General features: G+C 38.2%; 1 protein-coding gene and 1 pseudogene across 8 annotated transcripts in view; both read left to right on the forward strand.

The window, feature by feature from the left end:
• Nucleotides 1-20,593, forward strand: part of LPIN2 (lipin 2) — a 103,227-nt gene that overhangs the window by 58,376 nt on the left and 24,258 nt on the right. For all 8 annotated transcript variants that reach the window (XR_008540709.2, XM_016933402.4, XM_016933401.4 and 5 more), the window contains 6 exons: nucleotides 356-451; nucleotides 3,599-3,900; nucleotides 14,211-14,318; nucleotides 15,319-15,442; nucleotides 16,879-17,224; nucleotides 20,461-20,560. Coding sequence is in view for 7 of the 8 variants with exons in the window: in XM_016933402.4 (XP_016788891.1) it covers nucleotides 356-451; nucleotides 3,599-3,900; nucleotides 14,211-14,318; nucleotides 15,319-15,442; nucleotides 16,879-17,224; nucleotides 20,461-20,560 (1,076 nt within the window). In the remaining variant the exon portion in view is untranslated. The remainder of the gene's footprint in view (nucleotides 1-355; nucleotides 452-3,598; nucleotides 3,901-14,210; nucleotides 14,319-15,318; nucleotides 15,443-16,878; nucleotides 17,225-20,460; nucleotides 20,561-20,593) is intronic.
• LOC134808585 (cysteine and histidine-rich domain-containing protein 1-like) lies at nucleotides 4,570-9,850 on the forward strand (annotated as a pseudogene).

Genomic DNA, 20,593 nt, shown 5'->3' on the forward strand with positions numbered 1-20,593 from the left:
ATCTGAACCGTGTGAGGTGAGGCCTGCCTGTGCCATAACTTGGAAAGTGTGCAAATGTTTGACAATAATATTTCCCCCATTTTAAATTTGAAAAATAATTTTAAAATTTTTATATGTTGTAAAAATAGATGGTGAAACACTTTCTTTCAATTCCTGGTTGTCCATCTCTCCCTCTGCCAGCTCCATTTGGCTTCTTAGTGGTTGGGTAGGGGCAAGTAGCAGTGTTTCTCAGAGGCTGTAGTTCTAGGAACCTCAAAACTATGCTAAGTTTGGCTTGAGAACTCAGAGTTCTGGTTTAGTTTAACTTGAAGGAAAGACTCCTTGAACATTAAGTCATACTTTGTTTCTCCCATAGATTGATATAGAAATCAACGGCAGTGCAGTGGATCTTCACATGAAGTTGGGTGACAACGGAGAAGCTTTCTTTGTTGAGGAGACTGAAGAAGAATATGTAAGTTTGCATGGGTTACACCCTCCTTACACAGTGTGCTCAGGCCTCTGGTACGTGGCCCAAACGGACTGTTTAGCAGTTTTTTATGGTTGATTGTACAGAGGACTGTTGTTGGCAAGACAAGCTTTAGTTTCATGTTGAAGAACTAAGCTGTCAAAAAGGAACTGAAGGGATGAGGAATTTTTCTCCATACAAAGTTTCAGGGTGCAGGGAGCATGCTGAATGCACATACTTGCACTTTTTCTAAGGGAAGGCACATCACTTTCTAGCTTTAATGAGCTTTCTTACTTAGTGTTGCTTCTGGTTCACATATTGACTTGAATACATTCAGTTCTGCCTGAGTAAGGCATTTCTCTTCTGGCTATGTGTTTATCCACATGTGCCCTTTCGACTGGGAATCATGTTTACCATTTTGGTTGGGATATTACATCCCTCACCTTGAGTAGTCAGGTGAATTAATTTATTATGATCTCAAGAGAGTTAAATTAATTGGCCTATATCCTTTTATAAGTGATTACATGTTTGACTTCTTCTAGCAAACGAGCATGATTTGTTAAAATCCCCCCTCCCCAGCACACACATTCTGTATGTACTGATTTGAACGCTAGTTAACGACGGATTCTTGATGGATTCAATGTGGATCTTTTTATTTATTTATTTATTAATAATAGATTTTACATTCTCACTAAAGAACTCAGATCACGTAACGTGAATCTTTTAAAAAATTCTTTCAAAGGCATCAGTACATCATTCTTCATAAAGAATAAAGTCTCAAATAGCAAAACTGATGAGCATCAAGTTATTAAGGATACAGGACTACTTTTTTGGCTTTGAAGATGAACTTACAGTTTGATACAATAAATTTACAAAGAAAATTATTACCAAAAAATACAATAGCAAAATGAGATTGTTTATCATTTTTTGATTGAGAAACCAACAACTTAGGTACCAGTAGGTAAAGCAGCATTGAAACACTATGATTTATGAAGGGGAAGCTTGATCAGACTGGTGCTTTTTCTAGTTTCTTCATTACTTATCTTTGTAATACCTTGTTTGCATTTACTTGGCCTAAGCAACATTTTTCCTCATCAGAGACAGAGGCAAAGAGCAGAATGAAACATAATAAATGACATCTGTCAAAAAAAAAACACTTTTTGTATGTTTCTTAAAATTATTTATAATTCATAACACTGAACTTCTAGATCAGCAGGCACCGTAAGCGAGAGGACTGGGTTATTGATGTTAACCTCGTTTTCATGGCTTATTCTGACAGTTCTGCTAAAAATTATGCTCAGCAAGGACAACTTGGAAAATGTCAACTTTTCAGCCTTTTTCTCCCTATTCCACATATGACTACATTGACCAGAGTTTATCTTGTGTAGTATGCTTCTCTTTAAAATAAAAAATTGTTAATTTATCCAACAAATGTTGGAATTACTACTCTATGCCACATGCTATGAATACAACATGCCTCTGTTCCTCTAGGGGTTCGTCATTTAGAGTAGGATAAAAATGACCAAAAACCCAGTTTGTTGCCATTTATTTGCTTTTTTTTCTCTCAGATTTTTCTCATTTAATTATATGTCATCAACATTCTTTTCAAGTCTAGTTCTAAACCTAACTCTGTGCTTTTAATAGCTGCACAGTATTCCATAGTATGGACATACCATAGTTTGTTTAACCATTTTCTTGCTGGTAGGCGTTCAGGTTATCTTCATCCTACAAACATTGCTATAATAGAACTAAGAAATACCACCAGAAACAAAAAGAGCTTTCAGTAAGTAAAATAAAGATCATTGAATCAAAAATCCTCAAAGTCAGAGACCACGACCTCTCATCTGGGTTTCTTTTGGACATTCAGAATATCTTATTACAATTTCTCTGTAAGTGTGTGTTGCTGGTGAACACAGATTTCTCCTAGGTAAATCAAATTTTAGCTTCAGGGTAATATGTTTATCAAAGCTAAGTTCAAAAGCTTAATAAAAAAATAATTACAGAAACCTATACATTTTCAGAACTATTGTTTAAAAGCTTGAGTATTTTAAATTATATGAGGTTAATTTTTTTGTTGTTTGTTTTGAGATGGAGTCTCGCTCTGTTGCCCAGGCTGGAGTGCAGTGGCATGATCTGGGCTCACTACAACCTCCCCCTCAGGTCCAAGCAATTCTTCTGCCTCAGCCTCCTGAGTAGCTGGGATTACAGGCATGCATCACCATGCCCAGCTAATTTTGTATTTTTAGTAGAGACAGGGTTTCACCATGTTAGCCAGGCTGGTCTCAAACTCCTGACCTCAGGTGATCCGCCTGCCTCTGCCTCCCAAAGTGCTGGGATTGCAGGCGTGAGCCACCACGTTCTGCCTGAAGTTAATTTTTATCTCTATTATGTACCTTCCATTTCCTCTGATGATACAAAAAGGAATGAAACAAATGGCTAAGACATGAATTTACTGAACACCAGACTTGATCGTTTATTTAGTATTAGGAGTTTGACTGCTTCTAAATATTGGGCCTTATTTTCTTCTTTTGAATTCCTACAGGAAGGAATATTTCTTATTTTTAAACATAAATGCTTTATGGTTTAAAAATTTACTAATGTCATTTGTTACACGGTATTGTCTCTAATTGCCTTTCTCCAATTAATTTGGCAAAACATAAGCATTGGCTGCTCTGTATCACTGCATCCTCGCGTCACTCACCTGTCCTGCTGCCCTTTGTCTGATGTAGTGTCCTTAATCTCTGCCTTCTGCTTTTTCCTGTTCTGAATGTTCTGTGTGAGTTCTTGAGAGAGTCCTTTGTAACACCTCCTGAGATTTTTATTGCTGCTTTGATCTTTGCTTTGTGAAGAATTTAATAGGCTTAGCTTTAATTATGGCTTTGGGGTGTTCCATGCTGACTTGGCATGTCAGTTCCTTCAGATGGACTCAGTTACATGTACCCAAGTGGGCTGGTACTTAGCTGCCTCACAGGGGAAAGACCTCGTCAGAGTATAGTAGGCAGTGCCTTAGTTCAGTGGGACTTTCTTGCCTTTAGGGAATATGTTTTTTTTTTTTTTTTTACCATGGTGAAAATTTATATATTCAAAATATTACTGCTTTAATTCACTGTCGAGTTTGTCATGGATAACTTTTCTTTCTCCATTCTCCTCAAGGAAAAGCTTCCTGCTTACCTTGCCACCTCACCAATTCCTACTGAAGATCAGTTCTTTAAAGATATTGACACCCCTTTGGTGAAATCGGGTGGAGATGAAACACCATCTCAGAGTTCAGACATCTCACACGTCTTGGAAACAGAGACAATTTTTACTCCAAGTTCTGTGAAAAAGAAAAAACGAAGGAGAAAGAAATACAAACAGGACAGTAAGAAGGAAGAGCAGGCCGCATCTCCTGCTGCAGAAGACACATGTGATGTAGGCGTGAGCTCCGATGATGACAAGGGGGCCCAGGCAGCACGGTAGGACTCTCAGCCTGGGAAGGGTCTTGTGCGGGTACCTAGAGTTCATGTGAAGCCAGGAGCTGCCAGTTTTTTTATGGATACACAGTGTGAGGTTTGGGCTTGTTTTCCCCCTTTACAGTTTATTGTGGAATCAAGCAGCAAAGGCAGTTTCTTTGTTCCTTTCAACTATTCTATAAATATGCTACTGAAATGTCATTTGTAGCAGACTGGTTGTGTTTCTTTTCATAAAGAAGTTTCCAGGAGCCAAATAAGTTCTAAGTCAAAAGATCTGAATTAGTCATTTGCCCCTCGGTGAGCAGATACAGTTGGACACCATGTCATCTCTGGGATTTCCCTACCCAGTGGCCTTAGGCTTGGTATGTTTTTCCTGAGGAGTTGAGTTTTGTTTTATTGGAATTGAAAAGGAATGATTTTTATTTTTTTACATGAGCAGTCTTGATCGCTGCTTATTTACCTGCTCTGTAGAAGAGCTCATTATATGCCATTTTTCATGTCAGCACCGCTTGGGGTTGAAAGGTAGCAGTTGGGAGTAGAACACGTTTTCTTATTCAAGATTCCGTTTTCTTCCACCTGTTGCACTCAGTGGCCACCTTGGCACTAGGACCGTGGTGGGGATTCTCTTTATTGGTGACGACTGGACAAGAAGCTGCTGCCCATGAGTGGCCCTGCATTTCCAGACTCTATTTGTGGCGGGAGCTGCTGGTCCACTTGTGTGTTTTCACCCCATCTGTCGAAAAGAGGTCACACCCTACTTCCTGGAAAACAGTGATGTTCAAGTGTTTTTCATCCTAGAATAGAGGGAAATAATTTCTTTCACTAGCTATGGAAACCAAATATATATCAAGAGTAAACTCTACCTCAATCTGGTATGTGTTTTATTTGCCAATCTTTTGTTTTAAATGGTCAAACCAGGAAAAAAATATGCTTTGTTTTGTTTTGTTTTTTAATTGAGACAGGTTCTCCCTGTGTTGCCCAGGCTGGAGTGCAGTGGTGCAATCATAGCTCACTGTAACATTGAACTCCCGAACTCAAGCAGTCCTCCCACCTCAGCCTCCCAAGTAGCTAGGACTGTATGTGCTTACCCCTACACCCAGCTAGTTTTTTAAAATTTTCTGTAGAGTTGAGGTCTTGCTATGTTGCCCAGGCTGGTCTCAAATTCCTGGCCTCAAGCAACTCTCCCGCCTCAGCCTCCCAAAGTGCTAAGATTACAGGCATGAACCACTGAGCCCAGCAAAAAATGTTAATTAATGTAGTATTAGTATATTATAATTATACTGCATTAATGAATAACATAGTATAATCCTTTTTTGTAAAACAATTCATTTTCTAAAATTTTGAAATCTAGATTTTAAATCTTAGAATTAAACATCTATATTTGATAGTAATTTTTTACAATTTGATATCATAAGTAACATAGCCATTTTTAATACATGAAATTTTTTTCTACTCCTCTTGTTTTATTGCTCACTAGCTGTCATGTCTGTGGTGTTCTGTCTTACTCCTCCCACGCTGAATATGTAACACTTTGATTTCAGTTCTGATAGAATGCAGAATTTCTCCAATAGAACTAAACAACAAAAGATGGAAAGCAATAGTGGAAAAGTATGTTAAGCTCTACAAACCAGAGTACACTATATTTACAAAATTTTAAAATCCTGAATGAATCAATAAATTTAGGTAATTTTTTTTGTCAGTGTCAAAATACTAACTGAGAAGAGTTTCGTCATAAATGTTCTGAACTCTACTTTTAAATATCATTGATTCCCAAAGAAATTTAAGCTGATAAAAAGTACCAGAATTTCTTAAAAAGAGACTCTTCCTGTCCTTTTCATTCCTTCATTCAGTCTTTTAAAGGTTATTTGTCCTTCTCTTCACTAGGAGAATAAAGTATGAGAATTTTTACTTTTCTACTGCTTGACTTCAGGAATATTAAAAACATTATTAAAAGGCCGGGCACGGTAGCCCATGCCTGTAATCCCAGCACTTTGGGAGGCCAAGGCGGGAGGATCACCTGAGGTCAGGAGTTGGAGACCAGCCTGGCCAACATGGTGAAACTCCATCTCTACTAAAAATACAGAAATTAGCTGAGTGTGGTGGCAGGCTAATTACTCAGGAGGCTGAGGCAGGAGAATCACTTGAACCTGGGAGGCGGAGGTTACAGTGAGCCAAGATCACACCACTGCCCTCCAGCCCAGGTGACAGAGCAAGACTCTGTCTTTAAAAAAAAAAAAATTATAAACAATTTCCTTTAAAAGTTTTGTCTTATGCATACTAAAATGTGTAGTTGGGCAAGAAACGTATTCTTTTGAGAAAAACTTGAAATGCTTACACATCTTAAGTTTTATTAGGATCAGCCTTGTAATGCTCCCAGAAGTGCTTCGTTCCTGAAAATATTTTTACCAACTAAAATTCTTCCAAGATCTACCAAAAAGAGCACTGAAGTAATGCTTTTGTTTTAAAATTTTGTTGACGTGTGTCCTTTGTCAGACATAATAGAGCAACATTTAGAATTCCTGAACAACCTACAGCTTGGGAAATTAAAACAATTTCTAAAACATATGCCAAGTTCCCTACTAAATTGTACAAGAATCATTATTCTAAAGGAATTTGCAAATGAATGGTGTAAGCCAATTGCAGAAATATTAGTACATACCTTGTTTTTCCTGATGGTGTGAAAGGCTGTATCCACTGTGTACTGATGTGTTTAACAGGTATGAATGGCTGCCAGCCTATCTCTAAGCCAGCAGCTTGCTGGCTTGGTAAGCAGGCATGTCACAACACATGTAAGCTAGGGCCTTGCAGTCGTTTTCAGGAGGTCGGTGGTTTGCTTTTTCTTTAGGTTACCATGGAATAATTGATGCTGCCACCTGGAGGAACTCTTCCATGAAATTTCCTTAAAATAGAATCTGCTTAAATAATACAGCTAACAGAAATTAGGACTTTAAAAAAAGAAAACAAAATGTAAACATCTGTGAAAATTCAGGTTGTTTTCTGAAATAAGCACTGAGCTAAAAGGTAGACAGACTGGGCCCATTATAGATTGTAGAACAGTAGCCTCTTCATCGCTCAGGGCGTTGGTTTCTTAATCTATAAAGTGAGAGGGTCGAAGGGGCCTTTAAAAGGCCCCTTTCAGCTCAGCACCTAGACTCTGACATTATTTGAGGGAAGCTATGTACGGTCATTAACAGCATATGAAACAACGTGTTCAAAATCTAAGAGAAAAAGAAAAGGAAATCAATTGCTTTTGCAGTTGTGAGGACTAGGAATTATGTGGCGTTGCGGAATTTGCAGCTTTCCTATAGCATATTCTCCTCAGCTCCTACCACTTAGAAAAGAAATTATTTTTCCAGAGAAGATAAATGCATAAAATAGGTTTCTCTTTTGTTTTGACAAATGGCATTTCGTTTAAACTCTTTTCAAGAATTTTGTTGATAATAGAATTAAGGTTAATTGAGGCTCCTTGAAGGAGGCAGACGGAAGAGGGAATCATTCTTTAAAGCAGATTGCTATAGCACAGCTGGAAGAAACTCATTTCTGGAAATCGGAGAGCTTTAAACTATACACGGCTTTAAAAAACTGTACCTAGTAAGTCTCCCTCCCTTCCTAAAGATGGGCGTTGGGCTTAAATATAACATAGAAGCCTTGTTTGTCCTTCTAGAGGATGGATGGATGTCTTTGTGTGAGAGAGAGATTAAAAACATTGCACCTAGGCATATGTAGCCTTTTGGAGGGAAGAGACTCTGCATATTGAATGGTGTTCTAGCATAATCTTGAGTGCAAATATATGAAACATGCCACCGATGGAAATATTTCAAATACCCAGCAATAGCAAAAATGGAGGCTCAATATCAAACCATCAGAAAGGAGTCTCAACTTTTAATCCACTAAAGCAGACTTACTTAAAAGTGATATCTGGGAGCTAAATCCAGGGAGCCTAAGACTTTTCACAGATAGCACCTACTGCTCTGATGATCTGCATACTTCATCTCCTGATCGGTAATTGGCTTCTAGAGAACCCTCCATGTTCTGGGGTGAGTGTAGATACTCAGGGTGACATGGATCTTACAGATGCTCCCTGCCTTTTCTCTCCTTCGTTTCTGACACAGAACACAGAGAGAAGTATTGCAGGGCTCCATATGTCTTACGGGAAATGCTCTGTATCCAAATGCCAACTGAGATCATTAGCCACGCTGAAATTCATTGACTAGTACTGTGCTAAGGTTGCTGCTAGACATTGTTAACAGAGTTAGTGATCTTTGGTTATGGTGGTTAGCAACCCCACTTATCTATTACATACTACCAGTGAAATAGTTTAAAATTCATGTTGCACCTATAATTTATCCCACATAAATAATTCAGGCTATTTATTTTGGCATTCAATTGATTTTTTTCTCACTTTAAAAAACTGAGGTATAGAGACTGGGGCTAGCAACATGGGATTGGCTAACGCATCCTCTTGCTGTTCCCGGTGTTTGGGCCTTGCCTGTGACAGTGGGAAAAAAAATGGCCTTGCTGTGCTACAACCGGAGCTGCGGTCAGCGCTTCGATCCTGAGACCAATTCCGACGATGCTTGCACATATCACCCAGGTGTTCCAGTCTTTCACGATGCATTAAAGGGTTGGTCTTGCTGTAAGAGAAGAACAACTGATTTTTCTGATTTCTTAAGCATTGTAGGCTGTACAAAAGGTAGACATAATAGTGAGAAGCCACCTGAGCCAGTCAAACCTGAAGTCAAGACTACTGAGAAGAAGGAACTATCTGAATTAAAACCAAAATTTCAGGAACACATTCAAGCCCCTAAGACAATAGACGCGATAAAAAGACCAAGCCCAGATGAACCAATGACAAATTTGGAATTAAAAATATCTGCCTCCCTAAAACAAGCACTTGATAAACTTAAACTGTTATCAGGGAATGAAGAAAATAAGAAAAGAAGACAATGATGAAATTAAGATTGGGACCTCATGTAAGAATGGAGGGTGTTCAAAGACATATCGGGGTCTAAAGAGTCTAGAAGAAGTCTGTGTATATCATTCTGGAGTACCTGTTTTCCATGAGGGGACGAAATACTGGAGCTGTTGTAGAAGAAAAACTTCTGATTTTAATACATTCTTAGACCAAGAGGGCTGTACAAAAGAGAAACATGTGGACTAAAAAAGATGCTGGGAAAAAAGTTGTTCCATGTAGACATGACTGGCATCAGACTGGAGGTGAAGTTACCATTTCCGTATAGGCTAAAAATTCACTTCCAGAGCTTAGTCGAGTAGAAGCAAATAGCACATTGTTAGATGCGCATATTGTATTTGAAGGAGAGAAGGAATTTGATCAAAATGTGAAATTATAGGGTGTGATTGATGTAAAGCGAAGTTATTAACTATGACTGCAACAAAGATTGAAATCACTATGAGAAAAGCTGAACCGATGCAGTGGGCAAGCCTTGAACTGTCTGCAGCTAAAAAGCAGGAAAAACAAAAAGACGACACAGCAGATTGAGTGGGAGATGGGAGGAAGGCTATTACATATTTCAGAATTTTTAATACTGTGTGAAGTGGTGGCTTGCTGCTGTCATCTTTTGTTTTGTTGTTGTGTTACTGAATGTGGCATTTCAGGGTTAACATTAGGTTCTTAAAAGCCAAAGTCAGTTTATCTTTTTGTGCCTCTCATCTTTCTTTTGTGTTATGTAAGATTGATTATTCATTTCTCCCTACTGGTAGGAACCATAGTTGTGTCCTGTACTTGAAGAGGCTGAAAAATAGCCCATAACCATAATTGCAGTATTTCTTTGTATTTCTCTGTTAAGCAAAGAAATATTAAGGAACTTTTTTTATGTCTTTGTATTATTCCATAATTAGTAAAGCTAATTATGAATGTCCAATTTTAATGAAATGTCCAATTTTAATCAGTTTTTTTCATGGATTTGTGTTCTTACGGTACTTGAAAATATTTAAGGAAGAGATGAAGCTCTGCAGTTTTTTCTATGTGGAATGATTGCTTTTTTAAGGAGGATTAATTCTGAGGTAGTATAGTAAGTAAAGGGGAATATATGAATTGTTAACAAATTAGGATTTGTTTACAACTACTTGAATTTTTAAATTATGTCAAAACTTACATTACTTGCCAAGCAGTATGATGTAACAGTATAGGAAACATAAATAAGAATACAGAGGTATCAATTTGATTAAAATTCACCATTTTATAAGACTAAGCAATAATCTTAAAAACCTCTTTCCTGAATATTTAAATGTGTTTGTATGGTGTTATGACTAATTGTTACTGATTTACAGACTAAGCCCTCTTAAAACCTTTAGTTAAATATAAAAAGAAATTATATATATCTTGCCTCCCTGATGGAAAACTATGTAAAATTGTAGACTTAAAAGGTTTGTGGAGGCCGGGCGCGGTGGCTCATGCCTGTAATCCCAGCACTTTGGGAGGCCGTGGCGGGCAGATCACGAGGTCAGGAGATCGAGACCATCCTGGCTAACACAGTGAAACCCTGTCTCTACTAGAAATACAAAAATTAGCTGGGCGTAGTGGTGGGTGCCTGTAGTCCCAGCTACTCAGGAGGCTGAGGCAGGAGAATGGCGTGAACCTAAGAGGCGGAGCTGGCAGTGAGCTGAGATTGCGCCACTGCACTCCAGCCTGGGCGACAGAGCCAGACTCCGACTCAAAAAAAAAAAAAAAAAAGTTTGTGGAAATACATTAGGATATCAGAAAACTAAATATATGGAGTTGCTTTATGACTATTACATGTTAAATAAAATAGCTTGTTTTGGAGTTTTTTTTTTTTTAAAGTCATGAAGAGCTTCACAATTCTAGTGATACAGTGTTGATTATATATTGTGTTTTATTTATTTTAAATATAGGTAACACAGAATTAGATCGTTTGGATAGGTTTTGATGCAGTGCAGAGCTTAAGAAGAAAAATTAGGAAATATTCTGAAGGCCAGAACTCTGGAAGAACTTAGAAAGTTTGGGAATAAATTAAACTTACATAGATTTAAAATTAAAAGGGGTTAATTTCCCAAACCCCTTGAGTCTTTTGTTTTCCTTGGCATTTGTGGAATTCTTACAAAGAAAAATTTACAGAAGTACTATTTTTGTTAATAAAGCATATATATCATTCTACTACCATTAGCAAATAACTTAGTTGTAGTTAATATAATTGTTAAAAGGTTTAGCTCTGTTACAAATAAAAACAAAAAGATCTGGCAACCAGACTCATGATGTTACACTACCATGACAAGAAACTCTGGGCAGTGAAAGTTGGACCCACATGGAGTACATAAACATCTGATACCTGGAGATGTATTTAAAATTTTTCAAGTTACATTCCATGATTTAGGAACCATTTAGAGACATGAAGTCTTTATGGGTTGGGGGAAAGGTTGATACTTAGTTTGATTAAAGGTAATGATTAATATGCCTTTTTGTTAATACTTCTTTCTGAGGCTGTCTTCCCCTAAACAGTATCTTAATCTGTTAAATGTAATTGAAATATTATTTGAAGCACTGAGTTATTGTAACCTCAGATTAGTTATATTGATCAAAAGATTGATTTATACACACACACACACACACACACACACACAGCTTTTATATTTAGTCTGGTTACATTAGTGACCATGGTATTTCCTTTCTTACTTCTTAAGGAGCCTTTGAATTTCTTGTCCAGATAAAAATCTGAATAATATTTATCTTAGACTCACACATAAAGGGACACAGTTACCGTTAGGTAGCATATGTTTTACTATCGGTTTGTCAAAAAAGTTAATAAAAAATGCTTATTGATTTGTTTCTCTAAAAAACAAAACAAAACAAAAAAAACTGAGGTATAATTTACATACAGCAATATTCACAGACCGTAAGTGTGCAGTTCAGTGCATTTTGGCAGTCATATACATCCATGTAACCTCCGTTAGCTTTTGAATTGGAAAAATGTTAGGCTTAGAAAATGATGCGGAATTGGAAAGATGTGATGTTGTACTACATCTGTGAGGGTTGGAGTGCCCTGTTCACACTGGCTGTGAACCTCAGCCTCCGAGCCCCCAGCCCTGACTGAAAGTCACCGTTTACATCTTTTGCTCAGTTCTGATGTATTAGCAAAACAGAATCAGTGCTTGTGCTGTTTTCTTCACATTCTACTGTGTACGCTCCACTATAGCCTCACGTCACGTGCTTAGTTTGTTACTCTGTCATGGTTTGCCTTGCAGGTCCCTGTTCTAAGGCATACCTGCCATTTTGAAAGTTCCTAAAAGGTTTCTGGAATTTCTATTTTAATAAAGGAATCTTAGGACTGAAAGGGATCTCAGCATAAATCTTTTCTGTCACTGTAGTGGGCCTAGACTAATGGGCTGTATTTTTGTCAGGATATGACCAAACAAGGCCACCTCTTATCTTCCTGGGGCTGTGAATTCAGGTGGTACCTGATTGCTTTTTCAATATTTTACTAAATCCTGTTTGCTTTGCTGAATTCTTCTTGGCTTACCTTTTATACTGCAGTGAAATATGTCCCAAAAGTAAAATATTTGTAATATAAAAATTCCGGTTAGAAATTTGTGTGACTTTTACATTGTTCTTTTCAGACCACTTTCACGTATGGATAGTGATGGGTCAAGCTGATGTGTCCTTTCAGAGTGGGCAAATAAAGACCATTCACAAACCTGATTTTCCCTTTCTCAGGGGAAAATTTGCCTTTTGATATTCCTTTATTGAGAAATAGAGAACTTTTTCCTAGATGTCTTTCTCAGGTATATGTTTTCTCCCCTTCAATGAGTGGTATGCCAGAGTAAGGCCCTAGAGAAAGAAGACCAGAGTTAGGAAAACCTTAAATTAAAAGATTAAGCTATGTGGAAAAACTATTACATGTCAGAGTTAGTGGTAAATAAGAGTATGTTAAATTAAGATATAAAGGAAGAAAAGTAATATTAAAAAATAACCTGGTTTTCTATCCCTGTGTTTAGTCCAGCAAACTAAGTGATGTGGATATTCTCATTTACATTTATTATCTGTCCTATTAGAACATTGAATTTTCTATAAGAAGCCTTTAAACTTGTATAATATGGCGCTTTTTGCTTTGCAGAGTTTTGTTTGTTTTTGAGATGGAGTCTCTCTCTGTCACCTAGGCTGGAGTGCAGTGGTGCGATCTCGGCTCACTGCAACCTCTGCCTCCTGGGTTCAAGCAGTTCTCTGCCTTAGCTTCCCAAGTAGCTGGGATTACAGGTGCCCGCCACCACACCCGGCTAATTTTTGTATTTTTAGTAGAGACAGGGTTTCACCATCTTGGCCAGGCTGGTCTTGAACCCCTGACCTCGTGATCCACCCGCCTTGGCCTTCCAAAGTGCTGGGATGACAGGCATGAGCCACTGTACCTGGCCAGAGTCTTTCTTTGTGCTTTTCTTTTTACTTTTCAGAGATTTCAACATGCTACACCATGTAACTCTCACATTTACTCTGAAGTAGACAGGACAAATGATAAATTTCCAACTAAAGATGAAAACGGGGGCCCACAGTGCTTCTGAGGGATGTTTTCAAGGTTATATGGCAAGGTAGTTATAGTAACTGAAAATTTGAGAAACCAACAAGTAAATTGATTAAAATCTTAGCAGTAGTGTCACCCCCTACCCAAGGTCCTTTTATGAATCTTAAAAGCATTTGTCATTTTTGGTATCATCTTCACATCTCCACATCTTGTAGATTCCAAGTAAAGGAAACCTTCTCAGATAATCCTTGGGCCAAACAAAGAAGAAAATTAGTCCCAAGGTTTTAAGAGGTTAGGGTATTGTTAAAATTTTGAGCCATAGATCTTGTTTGTCTTCAGCTAATATACATTTTCAAATGTATTCAGTAGAAAGGGGAGAGCAGTGGAAAGAATAAGGGCTTACTTGTTTTGAATCCAACTACTTCCTATCTTTTTGACTTTGAGCAAGTTACTAAATTTCTCTGGATCCTTGATTACTTAATATCTACAATGAAATATTACCTCATTTTGTAAGGATTGAATGAAATAGACATAAAGCCTTAGTTTTCTTTTAGCCTTTGAATCACCCTTAAGGGATGGAAAAAAGAGAAATCACATTTCTCTTTTGTCCTCCCCCTATTTATTCCATATGTGAATAGTGATTGTGGTGTTTTATAGTGGGTGGCATTGGTGTATCCCCCCTTCTCCTTCATATATTTTAAAGAGAGTTAGTAATCATTTGCCCCTCTTCATTTTGATTGTTTGTAGTATTGGTAGGTTTGGGGGATCTTTTAAAGCTGACAAGAATGTCATCGTTCCTGCCTTTCTTTGGTTTCTCCTTCACAGAGGATCTTCAAATGCTTCCTTGAAAGAAGAAGAATGTAAAGAGCCTTTGCTCTTCCATTCTGGGGATCATTATCCCTTATCTGATGGAGATTGGTCCCCTTTAGAGACGTAAGTATCTTTGAAATTTCTTGGTTTCTTGAAAGAGGAAGGAGATGTATTAATTAGCTTTTCTGTTAATCTGTAGTAATGATATTTCCCATTTCTCTCACACAGCCAAGGAACTGAATGTTTACTTTTAACATAAATATGAATCTTTTCTCTCAATAATTATTTTGTTTCTAAATTTGATCTGACTTACTCTAACAGTGTTGGCCAGTTGTAGATCTGTATAATCAGCATGGAATTTAGCCATCTACAGTTATTTTTTTTCTTTTTCTTTTTAGTAGAGACAAGGTCTCGCTCTGTTTTCCCAGCCTGGAGTGCAGTGGCACACTCATAGCTCACTGCAGCCTTAAACCCCTGGGCTCAAGTGATCCTCCCGCCTCAGCCTCCTGAGTGACTGGGACTACAGGCACGCACCACTGTGCTCAGCTAAGTTTTAAATTTTTTGTAGAGACAGAGTCTCGCTATTTTGCCCAGGCTATTCTTGAACTCCTGGCCTCAGGTGATCCTCTCGCCTTGGCCTCCCAAAGCACTGGGATTACAGACATGAGACATTGTGCCCACTCATCTGCAATTCTTAAAAATTCTCATCTTTTAGTGTCAACTGTTGGCTGTAAATGAATAATATAGTGAAAAAAAGTATAGTCATAACTGTTTATTCTGCAATCAGATTCTCAGGTGTTATGTTAATTTGCCTGCTTTTCCTTTCCTACAAAATTATCTTCTTTCTCATTGATTTCTTGTGAAAAGCAAATGAGATTATGAATCTACAGTATTTGTTTACAAAGGACCTGGTAAGTCCTCTTAAATACTAGTTGGTGTCATTTTTATTATTATTATTAAAGAACTCAAGTGGAAGAAATAATTGATGCTCCCTTCCATAGAGTTTTTATATATGCAGGATAAAGTCAAGATATTCAAATTTGTTTCTTTTAATCTGTCAGGCTCAGCAAGACTGAAGGTTTCCCAACTTTCAAGTCATCATGTGTCTTTGTTCTCTTTGCAGCACCTATCCCCAGACAGCATGTCCTAAGAGTGATTCAGAGCTGGAGGTGAAACCTGCTGAGAGCCTGCTCAGATCAGAGTCTCACATGGAGTGGACGTGGGGCGGATTCCCAGAGTCCACCAAGGTACTAGGGTTTACTTGCCTGTGGAAAGTGTGTGATTAAACAAGTGATGAATCCCTCTGCCCATAAGTAAAGGAGGCAATTTCTGACTGAGCTCTCATGAATGTAAATGATAGTGCCCTCATGTCATAAAAGTAAATTCAAAGTTAACATTTTTTGTAACATTTGGACTATATATTTGCAACCGAAGGATTTCAGTAGTATTTTGTGTATATTTCTATTTACTGAATAATAATGATTGTTAATTATTATAAGGACATTTTAAAAGGCATCTTAAACTGAAATTTTCACACTGAATTTTTATTATTTATTTTTTGGAGACAGAGTTCTTGCTCTGTCACCCATGCTGGAGAGCAGTGGTGCAGCCACAACTCACTGCAGCCTTAACCTCCTGTGCTCAGGTAATTCTCCCACACCAGACTTTCAAGTAGCTGAGACTGCAGGTGTGTGCTACCACACCCAGTTAATTTTTTAGTTTTTATTTTTTGTAGAGACAAGGTCTCGCTATATCAGCTTGGCCTGATCGCAAACTCCTGGGCTCAAGAGATCCTCCTGCCTTGGCCTCCCAGAGTGCTGGGATTACAGGCATGAGCTGCCATCCCCAGCCAACACTGAAATTTTAAACAAGAAATTGTTAAACCTTTTTTTCCAGCTCATAATGAAAGAAGAAAGAACTGGGAAGATAAATTTCTTGAGAGAGAAAATGTTTAGATCTTCTGTTGAATTTAGGTTTTTAAAATATACATTTTGCATATATTCGTGATCGAATTTAGACTTGCCACTTTTACACTGTTTTAACAGAGCCTTGATGTGGTCCAAGGAGGGTGAAATTTTCATTTAGTTTTCTCCCCCAAAATGAATATTTTCTACTTCTTAGTAACTGAAAATTGTTAGTTTCCTCAGTCTTCTCCAGTATAACTTCACAGTAGAACATTTAACATACACCTTTTTTTTTTGAGATAAAGTCTTGCTCTGTCACCTAGGCTGGAATGCAGTGGTGCCATCTCGGCTCACTGCAACCTCCATCTCCTGGGTTCAAGAAATTATCTTGCCTCAGCCTCCCGAGTAGCTGAGATTACAGGCGCCTGCCACCATGCCCGGCTAATTTTTGTATTTTTAGTAGAGACAGGGTTTCATCCTGTTGGCCAGGCTAATCTCGAACTCCTGACCTCAAGTGATCTGCCCACCTTGGCCTCCCAAAGTGCTGGGATTATAGGTGTGAGCCACTGTGCCCGGCCAGAACATTTATAAGTATCATGATATTGAACAAAAGGCAATTATTAGTTTTTCTCACTTTATGGAATTTTTACATGTACAAACTAAGATATTTAATGAATGTGTTAAGTTAAAAATAGAATGAACACATTGCCAGCTTAGGAAATAGATTATAACAAATACTCTGAAAGTAGTTTAATTTTTAAACAATTTAACTTTTTTAGGTCAGCAAAAGAGAACGATCTGACCATCATCCTAGGACAGCTACAATTACACCATCAGAAAATACTCATTTTCGGGTAATTCCCAGTGAGGACAACCTCATAAGTGAAGTTGAGAAGGATGCTTCCATGGAAGACACTGTGTGTACCATAGTGAAGCCCAAACCCAGAGCCCTGGGTACACAGATGAGCGACCCAACGTCTGTGGCAGAGCTTCTCGAACCTCCTCTTGAGAGTACTCAGATTTCATCTATGTTAGATGCAGACCACCTTCCCAACCCAGCCTTAGCGGAGGCGCCCTCAGAATCCAAACCGGCAGCTAAAGTAGACTCGCCGTCAAAGAAGAAAGGTAATCGTTTGTTTAATTTGGCTCCAGGTACTCTCAAATTAGATGGTAAATTATTTCAGTGTTCCACATAACGTGATGGCTGCCTCTGTATTTGTATTCACCAGTCGAAACCCGTCGCACTTTTTTTTTTTTTTTTTTTTTAGCTGGAGTTTCGCTCTTGTTACCCAGGCTGGAGTGCAATTGTGTGATCTCGGCTAACTGCAACTTCCGCCTCCCGGGTTCAAGCAGTTCTCCTGCCTCAGCCTTCTGAGTAGCTGGGCTTACAGGCACACACCACCATCCCCGGCTGATTTTTTGTATTTTTAATAGAGATGGCATTTCACCATGTTGGCCAGGCTGGTCTCAAACTCCTGACCTCAGGTGATCTGCCCGCCTCGGCCTCCCAAAGTGCTGGGATTACAGGTGTGAGCCACCGTGCCCAGGCCCGTCACTCACTTTCTTACAATTGCTTTCCATGGCGTCCCCCTGGAAAGTCCAGTTGGAGCAGGGCCTGACTTGCACACTGCTGTCTCCTGACTGTTGCTACTCAGTGGGTTCTTGAGAAGCATTTACTGAGAAAACAAATAATGAGTTGTAATCAATTGATGAGTAAAATTAACCACTTTATTGATAAGGTATGTCAGTAAAGTGAAGTAGAATCTTAAAAAATTAGAAGAGAGAAAAAATGTTTTCACTTGAAACATCTTAGCTGAGGCTAAATTAGGTAGGTTTTTTAGCAGTAATATCAGATAAAAATCAATGCATACTAATTATGATTATGAGTATGTGCTTTCTTTTGCTGATTATTTCCCTCTAAAATAGGTAGAAGGCTAGGTGCAGTGGCTCACACCTGTAATCCCAGTACTTTGGAAGCTGAGGTGGACAGATCACTTGAGCTCAGGATTTCGAGATCAGCCTGGGCAACATAGTGAAACCCTGTCTCTGTCAAACATAAAAAGCTGAGCCTGGCATGGTGGCGTTCATCTGTGGTCCCAGCTACTTGGGAGGCTGAGGTGGGAAGATCGCTTGAGCCCCGGGGCAGAGGTTGCAATGAGCCAAGATCAAGCCACTCCATTCCAGCCTGGATGATAGAGTGAGACCCTGTCTCAAAAATAATAAGAAAAAATAAAAATTACCTTAAAAAGTTATTCTAATCACCTGAGCCCAGGGAGGTCACGACTGCAGTGAGCTGTGATTGCACCACTGCACTCTAACCCATGTGACAGAGTGAGACCCTGTCTCAAAATAAGTAGAGAAAACATCCAACTCTTGGTTCAACAGTTCTTCCTCACTTTTGGAACACAAGTTTAATAAATCAGAACATCCTTACTATTTGAAAATAAAAAGCCAACCATCGATACTTGGTACAGTGGGTCAGAACATACATATTCTGAACTCTGGCCTTGGATCCTATTTTTAGGAAAGTGTGAAACCTTCTCTAAAATTACCCAACATCATATATAGCCAATTACCTATTTCAATTAAAAAAAAATTCTAGCACCAAAGATTAGGTAATTATAAACCAACTTAATATATATTAGGTATGGACCTTCAAGTTCACTCAAATAATTTATCTAAAATGAAAGAATGTGACTGTCGAAGGTGTTGGTGGTCAGATAAAACCATCTAGCTAATGGTGGCTTAACTTGGCACCTGCTCTTCCACCAAAGACCTGTAGCCACTTGTTATGCTCTAAGAAATGTTAAGGGGGGAAATCCAGTTCTTTTAGGATGAATGCTTTGTTTTTGGAACTAATGACTCCTGTTCTTAGCATACAGTGCAGGATCTGACTAGAGACAGGAACCCTGAGTGGTTTCTACTATTCTTTTGGCCTCATTCTTTTTCCCCTCTACTTTTTATTATACATTTTTGCCCTCCCTCTCTCCTCAACCCCTCTCTCCCTACATCTCTCCATTCATCCACATACAGTGTTTTATTAATAAAACATTTGAAAACAAATTGCAGGCATGACATTTCACTTTTAGATATGCCAGGATATACTTTCTAAGAATGTGAACATTCTCTGCATAGCCCCAGTACTATTGTCATCTTGAAGAATTCATGTTTACATTTCCCTAATTGTACCAAGAATATTTTTTTAGCTGGCCTGTTTCCCAAGCCAAAATTGCATCAGGTTTCACATGTTGCATTTGATTTTTATGTTTCTTTTAATCTTTTTTATTTTAGAACTCTCTCTTATACACCCATACACACCCTCATACCCTCTCTACACCCATGATAGTAACCTTTTAAAGAGCCCAGCCAGTGTCTTCTAGGCTCTCTCACGTTCTGGATTTGTCTAATTGTTTTTTTGAAGGTGACATTCCTATATTTTCTTAACTGGGAGTTAGCTCTAGCACTTACTGTCCACTAGAAATGGAATATGAATCACATGTGTAATTTTGAATCATCTCATTGCCACTTTTAAGAAAGTAAAATAAGGTGAAATTAAGTTTAGTGATATATTTCATCTAAGCCAATAAATCCAAAATATAATTTTAATATGTAATCAATATAAAATTATTAAGGAAGTATCTTAGTGTGTTTTACGCATTTTTAACATATTTTGTGTACCTCACTTTAGCAACAGTTTAAATGCTCAGTAGCCACATGTGGCTGGTGGTCACTAGAGTGGGCAGTACAGGTCTAGAGGCTTAGAGTTATTGTTTGAATTGAAGATTACTTTATTGCATATATTGGGTACTCATATTGTATCTCATGATGACCACTAATAGTAATGCTGAACGTGATTATTGTTTAAGATGTTATCTGCCACATCTATCCATTGTGAAGTATTTTTTGTCCTTTTGTAGTTAGAAGGTAATGCAGGGTGGATACTTGGGCACCATGTGAATATCCTGTGCCCAGACAGCCTTGCTTTCATGGTTTTAGAGTAATGCCCTCGTTCCCAATGCAGGTGGTTGCCTTAAGTTTGGTCATGCTTGTTCTTAGACCTATAAATACAAAAAAGACTTCACCATTAAAATATAAATTATTTAGGGGCCAGTATTACTCAATTAACAGCAAATGAGAGAATGAGTAAAATCAAAGTATATGTATGGAGCACTGAACTTCTCTTCTATTGGCATGGATGGCTGGGAACCAACCTAAGTAAAAAGGCTGGTTGACACCTTTAAAATTAAAACCCTATTCAAATCCTGCTTGTCAGTCTTACTGTTTGCAAACGTGCGTGTGTTTTGCAGAGCTGTAAATGAAGAATAACTAAATTCTTACCTCTGATTTTTTTTTTTAAACAGGTGTTCACAAAAGAAGCCAACACCAGGGACCTGATGATATTTACCTTGATGACTTAAAGGGTCTAGAACCTGAAGTTGCAGCTCTTTATTTCCCTAAAAGGTAGAGTGGTCCTTATTTATTGAAGGACAGCTC

This window comes from Pan troglodytes, chromosome 17 (assembly GCF_028858775.2).
Source record: "Pan troglodytes isolate AG18354 chromosome 17, NHGRI_mPanTro3-v2.0_pri, whole genome shotgun sequence".
Taxonomy (NCBI): domain Eukaryota; kingdom Metazoa; phylum Chordata; class Mammalia; order Primates; family Hominidae; genus Pan; species Pan troglodytes.